The 14,634-nt window shown below is 39.6% G+C and overlaps 1 protein-coding gene across 2 annotated transcripts in view; it reads left to right on the forward strand.

Moving 5' to 3' along the window:
* Positions 1-14,634, forward strand: part of LRP6 (LDL receptor related protein 6) — a 191,372-nt gene that overhangs the window by 11,374 nt on the left and 165,364 nt on the right. Inside the window, exon 2 of one of the 2 annotated variants that reach the window (XM_084627378.1) lies at positions 1,110-1,503. The exons of the other annotated variant lie outside the window; for it this stretch is intronic. Within the exon in view, the coding sequence (XP_084483504.1) occupies positions 1,110-1,503 (394 nt within the window). The remainder of the gene's footprint in view (positions 1-1,109; positions 1,504-14,634) is intronic. 2 annotated transcript variants of the gene reach the window in all.

Raw genomic sequence — 14,634 nt, forward strand, 5'->3', positions numbered from 1 at the left:
TAATGCAGGCCTCTCTCTGGTGACCTAACAGGTTACTTTAGCTTGTAGAGAGAACTGACAGCTGTAGGTAAGTCTACAGTTTTTTGTTAAGTTGATAGCAATGATATAATGGCATGTACATGAATATGTTTAGAGGGCCAACCTCCGTGTCTAGCTAGGTATTTTATGTGCCCTCATCACAATAGTACCTTGGCAATCATAGAGAAGGCTAGTTCCATTTTGTGATAACAGTTTAAAAGGAGATTTCGTTTGTGGTGTTCCTCTGTTTTAAAAACTTGTTCTTACTAACTTCCATTGCCGTGCAAATGATGCTGGAATGTTCATGATGCCATGTGATACTACTGGTGGTTGAGTATAATTAAATAGATATGTTACTTTTAAAATATCTCTTTTCATGGTTGTACCTTTCAGTAGTTTTATTTGTGGGTTACATATGAAAGTTATACTGACTGTGCAGAAACAAGTATGTGGTAGGCAAACTAGGCATGTAAAAAAAAGACATTTGATCGGATAAGTAAACACGGCATGGTGGGCCTCAGTTTGAAGGAAGACTTCATGCAGTCTTTGTAGCCCTGCTTTTTCCCCTCGCTTTAGTACTAATTAACATTTTATATAATGTCTTTCATTCCAAGCTGCTTCAGAGTGTGTATGTGCAACACTGTTAAAAAGGAGCCGACTTTAGATTGCAGGGCAGCAGCAGGTGAGCAAATGGTGCACAGCACACAATGGCCTCAGTTTCCCCTTCAGATACTGTTTGAACACTGCTCTCCTAGGAAAAAGGGTCCATGTGTTCTTCAATGAATGTATTGAGACCTGGTGTGTGTTTTTTTTTTTTTTTTTTTTTTTTTTTTTTGGACCATCTTATCTGAACTACACACACCGTAGGATAGTGAGCGGTATGTTAGTAATTTATCTCCTTTGAAAGAGCTGAGAGGATCTTGCTGAGGTTTGAAACTGTGACTTCAGGTTATCTAGTTAACTTCCAAAGGCTGCCTTTTCTGGAGTCATTGAATTAGCCCTTTTATACCATGTCTGTGAAACTACTACTGCCTTAAATTGTAATAGCCTGACTTACATTAATGTGTGTCATTTTTCCCCCCCACCTAAAGCTGCCCCGCTGCTGCTGTATGCAAACCGACGTGATCTGCGATTGGTGGATGCTGAAAATGGGAAAGAGAATGCTACAGTTGTAGTGGGTGGTTTGGAAGATGCAGCCGCAGTGGACTTTGTGTTTGTCCGCGGGTTGATATACTGGAGTGATGTAAGCGAAGAAGCCATTAAACGAACAGAATTTAACAAAACTGGGAGTATACAGAATGTGGTCATTTCTGGGCTTTTGTCACCTGACGGGCTGGCATGCGATTGGCTGGGAGAGAAACTATACTGGACAGATTCTGAAACAAATCGGATTGAAGTTTCCAATTTAGACGGATCTTTGAGAAAAGTTTTATTTTGGCAAGAATTGGATCAGCCCAGAGCAATAGCCTTAGATCCTGCAAGAGGGTAAGTCTTTGGGTTTTGTTTTTTTTTAAAATCTTTGGCATGTTTTGGTCATTAGTTATTGAAATTCACCATGCTTAAAGAGATCTGAATATTCTCAGTTATGCTGTGACCTTTAAATATGGTACTGTCCTAAGCCAGTTTGCATACCAGATGGTGGTCTTGTTTTTCTTGCACTTGCTGTGAGATGTGAAAATAATAATCAGCAATATTGATGATGATTTTTGTGTATGTGTGAGATGGCTTGCTGTCTGAACAACAAACTGTCTCTGTTTAAAAACATTAGATGCGCAAGCAAACAATGTGAGAAGAAACTATTCTTGTTCTAGTAGCAATGCAGAGGATGATAATTCGTTCGGTTCTGATTAACGTGAAAACAGATGGAGTCTGTCTGTAAAGCCAACACCTGCCTATGGAGCTGTAATATACTGTATTGCTGCTGTGATCTGAATAACTTTTTTTTGTCTCTGCTCAGCATTTGGTACAATATAGTGTTAACATCGTAATAAGTGAGAAAAAACATAATGATGATGTTGAGAGAGAGGTTTCAGTAGTCAATTAGAAAATACATTTATTGCAAACATCTGACCCCAGTGCTGTTGGGAAATTCTGTTGTAATAAAAACAATGATACAGTAGAACTGGCTCAGGCTAGGCATAGTACAAGCTTTCTTCTTCTTCAACTGCCATTTCAAGGTCTGGTAGTGGACCTTAGTCATGACTTGCAGTACTCTCTGTTAATTCCCTTCAGGGGCCTCTCCCTAAACGGTGGCCATCAAGCATGCTAAATTCAATGGTAGTTTTTGTGATGTAGATGAATGCCCACTGAAATTTAGGATGCGACCACGAAATGCATGGTTGCTTGTGATGTTCTTTCTAAAACCTGATGGTCTCCAGAAATGAAAGGCTGGTGCAATAACCTAGTGGCCCACTTAACCCAACATTCTTTTTCTTAAAAATTTGAATAGGGTCTATTATGTAGAGTAGCTTACAAATAAAAGAAGAGTGTGTTTTTATCTGAGCAAGAAAGTTCACCTGTATCTGCAATATTAAGAAGACCGACAGAGGGTGCTTTTATGAAAGGGTCTCTGCCAACACCTTTCTCAGTTTCAGATATCTGGGGGTATTGTTAGGTAGACTGTTGGATGCTTTGGTTGCTAGTTCTGAATTTGTCCTTATAGCCATATTACAATTTAAAGAGAGGCAATCTCATTTTTAATTTATTTGAAGGCATAGTTTGGTTTTCAAGTACAGGAGTCTATATAGTAAAATGTGCTGTCATATTCAATTATTAAACTTTTATAGATAAATTGTAATACAATGTTTTTCAAGTTTTCCCCATATAATTTTGAGAGGCTTATGGACAAGATATAATAAGAATAAAAGTACTTCCTCCACAGTCCACACACGCATATATCAACAGGTTTAGAAATAAATGGATGCAACCGTAACCAGCAAAAAGGAGATGGAGTTCTCCTCCCTGCCCACCAATTGCTTTGAAAGTTTTTAAACTCTGACACTGAAACAGTAAACTTAATACATCAGTTACATACAACCCTAAAACAATAAAAATACTGAAGGAAGCAAATGAAAATATAAAGCCCACCCAAAAAAGAGAAGGGGAAAAATAAGGCAAATATGTTTGGGATAGGTTTGCCAGCAGTTGGTTGCACTACATCACACTAGTGTTTTCTTTATAAAAATAGTTATAATTCATATGCAGAACATCAGGAATGAAATTTGTATAAAAACAGAATTAGGAAGCTTTTTTGGCTTGTCAAGGTTAGTGTGGTTTCTGTTGACCTAGCCAAAGATAGTGTCCATGCGGCAATCAAGTTTAGCAGTTTGTTTTGTAACAGAAGAGAAATTTTGTCCATAACTAATAGAAACCAAACTTTAGCAAGCCACTTGGGCTTTGCAAGAGGAGTACTTAATTTCCAAGTATGCACAATAACATTCTCGGTGGCTAGAATTGGATGAGTATGTAGATTATTGTACTTTCTCACAAGGTTTACCTGAGAGTAGAGCTGTAAAAAGAAAAAAAATTGAAGGAGCCAAAGATAAATCTAATGCAGTAGCATACACTTTTGGGGGAGTTCATTTGACCAAAAATAAGCAATAACAGGACAATCCACTATAGATGAGCAAAAACGCTTTCCATAATCTTTCCGAAAGTCAGATTCCTAATTAATAGTTTATTCTCTGATCACAATCTTTCAATTTTTAATTTAAATCTTCATGTAATTGAAAGGCAAGAAAACATTTCCAAATCTTACTACAGTTCTTGTCAGTAGAAGTTCAAGACAAGAACCCTTTCAAAGATTGAGCTTTAAATATAAAGGAATATTCTCTCTTCTAACTCTCCAATAAAACTGTCCCTGATGAGATTTATTGATACAACTTAGTTACTAGTGTAAGTTGTGAAATAAAGGACATGTTTCCTGGTGGTTTATTTAATATTTTGAAGAGATTGATCAGTCTAAAAATCAGAAAAACGTTAGCAGTAATTTTATTCTTTCACTTTTTAATCAAATTTGGAATGCAGTTTTGTCTGCTTAAAATCCATTGAAGAGAGATGCCATTTTTGCAAGCTGATCATATGTCAAAACTTTCTCTTGAGCATTAAGGATGAGTGGCATCAGCACAGGGATAGGAATACAGAAAGTATGAAAACTATCTTTTTTCTGTTTCAGTAGCATTTATTCAGGGTGGATTTGATTTAAATCAAATTGATTTAAATCACTAGTCAGGAAGACTCGATTTAATCATGGTTTTCTTCATAAAAGTGCATTCTTGTTGATTGTTGTAACCTTAATACGTATTCTTCACTAGTCAGATGTAGGTTTCATTTTTAGAAGATACACACTATGCATTTTTGAACAGTGATTTATTTTTAAAACTTTTCAGATTAGTTTTAAAGCTATATCAGAAAATGAATGTTTGGTTATTTCGTTTATCAAAAGTAATTGAAGCAGATATTTATGAAGTTATTGGGAGGTGAACTATCTCCAATTCAACAGGTTAATCATTAATATTTGAAGGATTTTCTTGCCATGCTGTATTAGGAGGAGAACATTACCAAACAGACATTTAAATTGTTTTATTTAACTAAAACAACACCGTTAAGTATTCTGGATTTTTTTCTTCAACAGCAAACCTATAATACCTGCCACATCCGCAGGTTTGGCTGATTGCAGCTCCCACTGGACGCAGTTCGCCACTCTAGGCCAATGGGGGCTGTGGGAAGCGGCGTGGGCCAAGGGACGATAGAAAGATTAACCTAAATAATCTATACAGAAGCCTTTGAAACCCCCGAAGATTGGGTCACTAATCCATGAACTGTTGGAACTTGTTTACAAAGCTTTTCTTAAACATTACATGAATATATTGTCTCATACTATAAATTAGAATTTATAATCCCTATTCCATGATGAGATATCTTTCAGCTATAGTGATCTTAATTAAAACTATCTTTAGATAGGTTTCTTTGTCAAAAAGTATTTTATCAAAAAATCTGATTTTTAAAAAAAATTGGATTTTTTTTATTTAAAACATTGATTTTTATCCACCCTGCATTTGTTAATTTATTACTGCATAGATAGAAGTACCAGTGTGCTGTCTGGGAGTTTTATATTAGTGCCCATCAGCTGGTGTGTGGAACCAGCAGCAAAGAGGACTAAGAACAGCAGCCTAATAGTAAAATCTAGAACTTGAAAAACAAAACTGTCTCTTCTCTTTGGAATTTCAGCCTGTCTCTCTTTTTTTACACACAGTTGTTTGTTACTCCAAATTAAATAATCTGTAAATATTTTCAATTTAAAAAGAAAAATATCTTGGCAATTACACGGGGCTTAATGAAAAAAATCAGTTTAATGCATAATGACCATTTTCGTAACATTAATAAATCCATCTAATATAAATCGGCACATATAATAAGTTTCTGATTTTTAGCTGAGTTTGTTTCAAAACCTTTTTTAAAAATTTTCTCTGGCAGTGTTGTGAACCATTCTGGCTTTCTGGTCAAGCTGAATTAGGTAGTGAAAGGTGTTTATACATTTGCTATATTAAAAAACAAAAGGACTAAATTAAATGTGTGCAGTTAAAGCAATTTAATTTCATTTAGCTGTTGCATCATGACTTCTTGGCAGTGGCCCATTTAATAGAAGTTAAATTGTAATAGGATTCTTGATTTTTTTTAACCACAGTTCTCAAAACAAATCTCCCCTACCCCCAGTTGCCCTAGTTTTTCAGGCCAGTAAGAACTTTTGCATGACACTCTTTGTATTGTCGTCAGCCATTGTTCTCCCCAAAGCTGTGTTGACCGATCTGGGGAATGGCATGCTCTTGTAGGGAGTGTCACCGCAGTGGTGGAGATGGTGGGAAAATAAATGGATGGGGTAACTGCCACTGTCACTGCCAAACCTCCTAATTTTATGGTATTTTATTGGTAGTTTATACATGGGGATGAATTTTTTTTTTAACTTGGCATTTTTACTTAAAGAAAGCCAGCATAACTTAAAATGTGTAGCGATCTTGCTAGCCAATTGTGTAAACATTGGGGCATGGCTTAAGGTTTTCATTTCACATGCTGCAATTTATTATTTGACACAGTTACTGTTCATCCTTCTGGCAGTGGAATAAACTCCTGTGTATGTGTGGTTCAAAGGGAGGGGAAATGGATGTTATAGTCATTTGAAATCAGTGGGAGTTTTCAATATTGTTTCAGAAGATTATCTCTGACCAAGTCCCAATCGCCATTTCTGTAACTGCGTGTTTTGTCTGACCTGCATTAAAACTTAAACTGTTCTTAATAGCGGTGCTGCAGATGATAATGTGCAGCTGATGATGATGTGTGAAAATGTTTCAGTGTAAACAAAGTTGTTTAGTTTAGTTTCTGTAACACACAAAATCAACACTGCATATAGTCTCAAGAAAAGTGCTGCCAAGACCAGCTAGCTTTTCTCACTTCTAGGTATACTGTGAGGTGAAAGGGAACTTTAAGTGTCCGCTGGAAGCTCTGACTAATGTCTTACATTTCAGTGGTAGTTTTTTAATTCAAATAACTCTAGAGTTAAAATAATTGCTAGTGAATAAACTCTCAAGTAAAACTCTAATCAGTTCACATTATAAAGGCTTTTCAATTAATGGGTGACATTAGAGTACAAAGAATAATATACTGTTTTTCATGACAATGTAGGTTGATTTCTAGCTATAATGTGTTGGGGGAAGCTCTTAAGTTTAAACCTCCTCTGGAGAAAGGGAGTGATTTTTCTCATGCTCCAATTTGCAGATGATACTTCTCCAGTTATAACGTGTTCCTTTTTATTGACCCAAATTATGTCTGACTACAGTGTTACTCTCTACATATGGTATAGATCACATGCCATAAAAGCTAGTATAGACTATGATTTTTACTAGTTTCCTTGGGATTGTGTCATTTTGTTAAGTGGCCAGCTACCCATTGGTAATACATTCTGGACTTTTTTTTTTGTATTGTATCTTGTTTATAACAGTCATTTTGGTTCTGTCACTGAGGTGATAGAACTTGCCAATGAACATGTATGCCTGGTTTATATTAGTGTTATTCCAGAATACCTATTTTGCTTTAAATTTATACTCTCCCATATTCAGAATAACTTTAAGGGTTTCTCTACGAATTAATGTTTGCAAGATTAGGATCTTAAATGCTAAAATGTTTGTGTTTTTGTTTTTAGCAGTGCAGTAAATTTCATATAAGATATATTACCAATAGGGGCATCGACACACAAAACTCAGCATTTATGTTTTAATTTAAAATTGCAATAGCACATTTTAAATTAGTTTTATAAAGCCTTAATCTGATTTAAATCAGTGATTTATTTAAAAACCAAGTGTTTTAAATCCATTATTTATATCTTATTGATTTGGTTATTGGAGTCATTCCCCTGGGGAGAAAAGGGCTACATAAATGTAGTAATATACCAATAGACAGAGTACAGAAGTCAAACCTGAAGAAGAGCTCTGTGTAAACTGAAAAGTTTCTTTTACGTCAACAGAAGTTGATCCAATAAAAGATAGTACCTCACCCATCTTGTCTCTCAAATATTCTGGGACCAACACAGCTACAACAGGACTACGTAATAAAATACATAATTTTTCAATGTAGTGCTTGCTCAAGAAGTTAGAACTAAACATTTTAACTGAAGTAGTAATTTTTGGTATGCATGAGCAAAGTGTTTTCTAAACCTTGTAATAGCTTTAGCTGGATTAATTTTTCTAGTGAAGACTAGGCATACTTGTACGTTTACAAGATCTGTCACCTCAGCGACAAGGACAAAGTGACTATTGCAAGAAGGTACAAGTCAAATAAAGTGGAATAAGAGAATCTTTTTCTGATTTAGATTAATCCACTTCCAAAGGGGTGGAGTAAATTAATTTGGAAAAAAGGTGGCCTTCATCTGGAATAAGAATGTCCACACATGGAGTTTATTCAGAAATAACTCCACGTGTAGACAAGCCCTTATGCATGTATGTAACTTTATTTGCATGACTAGTCTCATAGCCTGTGTCCTTAAAGTTAAGCGTGTATATAAACATTTGCTTCATCGGGGTTAAAATTATTTTTATTAAAAACTTTTTTTTTCTGAGTGGCATTTTTGAAACTTGAAAACAAATTGTTTTAATGTTAACAATGAAGTTATTTAGACTTTCAATACAATAACAAACTGAACTTTTTTATACACGCAGAAGCCAAGGTTTTCTACAATAGGAGTGTAAAGTTAGGCTCCAATGTGCAAATGAGTAACTGGATTGAGGGTAAAGGGAACAGCAGCTCTGAATGAAGAGGCTGGAGGATGTCTGAAGCCCCCCTCTGAGTCCCATATCTGTTGTACCCGTCCCTGACCCCCATTACTCCTCCCCCCACTCTCTACCATCCCCCTCTCCCCAATTGCTGAAGGCAGGGCAATTTCTGGCACCCCCTTCTGCTGCCAACACCATCACAGACAGCAGCTTCATGTGTGTGTGTGTGTCTCTCTCTCTCTCTCATTGGGTGTGCAGCGGTCTGTGGCTCTCTAGTTAGGCAAATCTGCTGGGCATCTTAGGACCACAAGTCCCAGAAACCTGAGTATGGCCTGGTAGAAGTGCTTCTGTTTTCTTGACTTGTGGAAGTTCAGTATTTCAGAAGGTGGTGTGTTGCCACTGTAGCACAGGCTACATGCTTGTTGGTTTTGTGTTGCCTCTGATTTCTAGTCAATTGCCAGAATGTTTCTAGGTCGCTATACACTAAACTCTTTAGAAGAAAAGAACCAATTTTATTGTTCAGACCTTGAAGATCGCTTTTTTAAAAAGCAACTCAATTTCCCAATATAAAATATAGAGGGGTGTGGATGATAACTTGCTTTTGTAGTTTTAAAAAATCTGACTTTTACTAGCAAATCATTGTACACAGTTGTTATAAATCAGTACAAAAATATAAATCAGTACAATACAGTCATTTAATACTACTTTAGACATTTTAAGATGAATTCCCTTCGTTATCACCTGCTCAAATCTGCGCATATCCATGTATCTCCTCCCAGAAAATGTGCAAGATGGTGTAAAGCCCACTTATTTTGATTCATGTGCGGATTGGGTTTTGGTTCTAAAGGCCTTTGGGTTAAGACCTGTTATCAAATAAAGTCACCTTCAAAATAACTTGTTTGAAATGTTTTGCATTCAGTGCACCTAGTTGCTGTGGTGATAAGGGCTATATAAATTAATAAAATAACTGTCAACTGAGCATAAAAGTTAATACAAACTTGAGATGTTTACATGCAGTGTTTGCTCAATAACTTAGGTTAAATATTTAAACCAAAATAGTAATTTCTGTTCTGCATAAATTGCCCCTGGTGGTATGCATGTGCTCATGCTCATGTTTTTTTCCTGCTTTCAATCCCTACAGTTACAACTAACTTCTGAGGGAAGTGTAGACTATGAAGACAGGTTGAATTTTTAGAATGTGTTCGTGAACAAGTTTTAACTAACATGATTTAGTAAAGGGTACTGACAGAATTAGCAGAAGAAATCTCGGCCCACGGGCATTAATATTTACAAATGTGTGAATGACGTGAGAGATCCTGGAAGACTGAAGAAGGACTAATATAGTACCCATCTTTAAAAGGGGAAAAAGAAGGAGCCAGGAAACTATAGACTAGTCGGGCTAACTTCGATACCTGGGAAGCTACTAGAGCACTGTATAAAACATTTAGTTTGCAAATACCTAGAGGATGAAGGGGTGATCATTAGCAGCTAGCATGGATTTACCAGGATGAAATCATGTCAAGCCAGCTTGATTTCCTTCTTTGACAGGATAATTGATTTGGTGGATGGGGGAATGCGGTGGTCATAATATACCTGGACTTCAGCAAGCCGTTTGACACAGTCCCACGTGCCACTCTGTAAAGTAAGCTGGAGAAATGCGGACTCGACAGAACTACCGTTAAGTGGCTACATAGTTGGTTAAACAACCACAAACAAAAGAGTAACTATTAATGGAATGATGTTGGATTGGAGAGAAGTCTCTAGTTGGGTTCCACAGGGATCTGTTCTGGGTCCAGTATTTAACATCTTTATTAATGATCTGGATATAGGTAAAGGGAGCATACTGATCAAGTTTGCAGAGGACACAAAGCTAAGGGAGGTTGCCAATACTTTGGAAGATGGAGCTAAAATTCAGAGGGATCTTGGTAAATTGGAGAACTGGTCTATAAACAACAAAATGAAATTCAACAAAGGCAAATGTGAGGTGCCACTCTTAAGGAAGAAAAAACAAATGCACAAATACAGAATGGGGGAAAACTGGCTTGGCAGCAGCACTGTTGAGAAGGATCTGGGACTTGAGGGATCACAGCCTGAACATGAGCCAGCAATGCATTTCTGTTGCAAAAAAAGCAAATGCAATTTTAGGTTGCATTAACAGAGGCATAGCATGCAAGTCACGGGAGGTGATCGTATTGCTCTAGGCGGCACTGGAGTACTGTGTCCAGTGTTGGTCATTGATTGTATAGAAAGGATATAGAGAAACTGGTAATGATCCAAAGGGAAGCAACAAAGATGATCAGAGGGATGGAATGCAAGCCCTCTGAGCAAAGGCTGAAGGAACGGAGTATGTTTAGTTTGTAAAAGAGGAGATTGGGTGTGTGTGTGTGTGGAAGATATAAGTCTTCAGATATTTGAAAGGCTGCCACAAAAAAAGATGAAGAGTTGTTCTCTTTTGCCCTGGAGGGCAGGACAAGAGGCAATGGGTTCAAACTACAGTATAGCAGATTTAGATTAAATCTCAGGAAAAACATCGTAACTGTAAGAACAATAGGGGCATGTCTCCACTAGAAAGCTAAGTAGACCTAACGTAGTAATTGCTGCGGTGCTTCATGTCCGCACTGCCCTCTTATCGGTGGTGCGCATCCTCACCAGGAGTTCTTCCATTGACGTAAGAGGGACAGTGTGTGTGGGGGGCAGGGGCTGAGAGCCAGGGCTCTTAGCTCCATATGCAATTCCCTGCCAAGAACCTGGATGCACCCCAGGCTTTTGGCTCCCCGGGAGACTGCCTCCAGGCAGTGGGGAGCCGAGAGCCCAGGGTGATATTAAAAAAAAGTCCCTGTGACCATTAGATTGTTCTGAATTGGACAAGTCACTCCCTGGCCCCTTCTCTTTGTAAAAAGTTGTGGCCCATGTCGCCATCTTTCCTTCCTCCTAAAACACATGCCCCCTTTAGCAAGGCAAGAGGAGTAGCAAACAGGGATGTTTCAGAGGGAGAAGCTGCAGATCCTGTTCTTGGCGGTAGAGGGACTTGTTGAGTGGTGTGTTTGGCTTCTTGCTTGTTCTTTGTGACAGTGGTGTGACTGGACTGTGGGTCCATGGACAGCCAGCCAGGTGAAGCAGGTCTGTTTCTTCTACTGAGGGCCATGTGGCTGTGACCTTTGGATATTTCAACAGAAGCAGTGTTTAAAGTCCGAGTGGTTAAGCCTTCCCTTTAGTATGGGTGTGGAGCTGAGTAGCAAGTCTGATCAGTATATTAATCAGTTGCCAGATGAACAGGAGCAGAAAATAGGAGTTTTGGAGGGAGTTTAGAGTAATTTGGTAATTTGTGGACGACAGAGGAAGAGAGCCAGGAGACAGTCAGCAAGGCTAGAAGTATCAAAACATTACCAGATATTGAGCGAGTCAGGTTTTTCCTTACTTATCTCTGGAGGAAGGGAACAGAAAGCTATAGGGGACATACCTAGCTAGTTGCCCTTGGTGTGTGAAGCAACTAGTCACAGAGTCAGAACTGTTGGCTGTGTGACTGGTGTCAGGCTGGGGGTTTTGGATTCTGGAATATTGGGCTGTACTAAAGTATCCAACAGGTGAGGTGATGTGGGGAATGATCATCTTTGTTGGAGACTAGCTGGAGCAGTTAGGAGGGCATTACAGTAACTTGGTTCAAGCTCAAATTCATCATGTCACAAATTGAACTAAAGCAGGGGTTCTCAAACTTTGTTGCACTGTGACCCCCTTCTGACAAGAAAAATTGCAACACTATCCTGGGAGTGGGGACCAAAGCCTAATCCCTACCACCCCGGGTGGGGGGACCAAAGCCAAAGCTCAAGGGCTTCAGCCACAGGTGGGGGCCCTGTAACCTGAACACCACCACCCAGTGCTGAAGCCCTCAGGCTTTGGCTTTAGCCCTGGGTGGTGGGGCTCGGGCTTTGGCTGCGGCCCCAGCAAGTCTAATGCCAGCCCCGGCGAACCCATTAAAATGGTATTGCAACCGGCTTTGGGATCCCACAGTTTGAGAACTGCTAAACTAAAGTAATAAAGCATGTGAAGAGAATAAGTTTCTCACTTGCTTATACTACCAATGCTGAGAGTCTGGGTAATAAGCAAGAGGAGTTGGAAATTTTCAGTGAGGAGAAATTTTATATAATTGTCATTACTGAAATCTGGTGGGATGACTCACATGATTGGAATGTTAAAATTATTTGTTATAACTATGGGTGGCATGTGAGGCACCCCCTCCCCCCCGGAAGCTAGCCATGTGGCCCTGCCCCTTCCTCCTGATCCCACCCACCAGAGCCCTGAGCCCCCTCCACTGCCCCCCCCCAGCCCTGAGGCCTCCCTACGGCTGAACAGCCCCGGGCCACCAGCCAGGTCCTGGCACCCGGCTGACACCAGTTCATGGCTGGCCCCAGCACCAGGCCACCCAGCAGCACCTGCCACCTGCTGGCCTCTGGCCAGAGCTGAGCTACGGCCAACTTGGAGGAGATGGCACAGCATGGGTGGGGCCAGGGCTTGGAGTAGGGGAGGCTTAGCCTTCCCTGGCCTATTATACCTGTCGCCCATGGTTTATAACTTGTTTAGGAAGAATGAAGTGCATAAAAGTGGCATGGTGATGGCACCGAACATTAAAGACGCCATTATCTGTTTTAGGGTTATTGATGACTCAGGCTCTTGAATGCATATAGATCAGAGTGCTAACTAACAGCACCCAGAAGAGGGTATTGGTGAGTGTCTATTACAGACCACTGAATCAAACCAGAGAACAGGATGAGTTACTCATTAAACACCCTGTCTGTAATGTGTGGAAAGAAAAATGATGGTGTCACAGGGGAATTCAGTATGAAAGACACCTGTTGGAGGTCTCATGCAGCCAGCAATAAAATGTCATTAGGGTTTCTAAAAGTTATAGATAATTTTCTAATTTAAAAAGGTATTGCACCCAACAGGAGGTAGCTCTCTCTTTTGGACCTCATGAAGATGAATTCATCACTGGACTGGAAGTTGGTGGTTGACTACAGGCCAGTGACCATGCCCTGCTTAGAGTCAGTAGGAGGGAACAGTGGACAGTCCAAACCAGTAACATATGTACTCTTCACTTCAGAAGGACTAATTTCCCAAAGCTGGGCAAAATTATGAGCAAAATTTATTGAGAGGAAAACGTTAGATAGAAAAATGTGAAGGAAGATTGGGAAGTCTTAAAGAAGAATTTATTGGATGGCCACAATTGAGAAAGAGGCCAACATCTGGCTAAAATTGCACTTTGGCTCAGTGGTGAGGTGAAGGCAGTGATTAGAAATAATAATAGAACAATATATAACATATGGAAAAGGAAATAGATAGAAATCCATATAGATTAAATATTATGAAATGTGGAAAATTGATAAGGGAGTCTACAGCTGTCAGGGAAAAATTCATGGCTAATAGGGTTAAGGACACCAAGATAAGAGTTTTTAAAAGCATATTAGGAACAAAAGAAAAGTTAGCAATGGTAATGTCTTAATACTAGGTGGAGATGATAAAATTAATAATAGCGATGCAGAAAAGAAAATGCCACATCCTGAATTTTTGGGAATGTTCTAGGCATCAGTGACCAAAACCCTCTTGATTTTTGGGTAAAGTTGTCAAGCAGAAAGGGGGCGAAATGGGAGAGACATTCTGCCTTACCAGCTTTTTAACACAGCCATAGTTTTCAAGCAATTGTATATAGATCAAAAAACTGATGGCTCCAGTTAACGCCTTCCAGCACAACAAGACTTCCATCTCCTCTCTGCTTGTTCTCCCAATGCAGTTTATCATGTTGACACCCTCAGTGATTTATCTCCTAAACAGAAAGAAGAAATAGTAGTGGAGGAGGGAAGAGGGACGGGGGGAGGAGGGGCGCATACGGTCCCTGGCTGCTTGGAGGGGGGAATCCTCTGCTGTGGGAGTGGGGGAGAATGGGGAATCTTGGAATGTAGGGGACATAGAGCCCCTGCCATGGGTAGAATGGAGAGTTTTGGGGAAGATGGGGCTGCACACAACTGTTGAAATGGAGGGGAGAATGGGGACCCCGGTTTGGGAGGAAAGGGGACACACAAAACCCTGTGGGGGGGGGGGGGAGAGTGAGGGGAGTTGCAGGCAGTGCCTGAAATAGAGGAGGATGGGAGGGCACAGTGAGGGAGTTCGTGGGGGGTAGGAATGCAGTGATGCCAGGAGCCCATGTTGCATGCAGTGAGCTCAGCCTACTCAGCTAGGAAGCGTGTGACCCCTTAGCTCAATATAGTTCACAGCAATTATTTGTGTAAGCAGCAGTTTATTAAAGCACAGATGCTGTACATTACAGGGACTACATTGTTGGGATAACATACAACACAGGGAA

The sequence above is a fragment of the Lepidochelys olivacea genome, assembly GCF_965140295.1.
Source record: "Lepidochelys olivacea isolate rLepOli2 genome assembly, chromosome: 1".
Taxonomy (NCBI): Eukaryota; Metazoa; Chordata; order Testudines; family Cheloniidae; genus Lepidochelys; species Lepidochelys olivacea.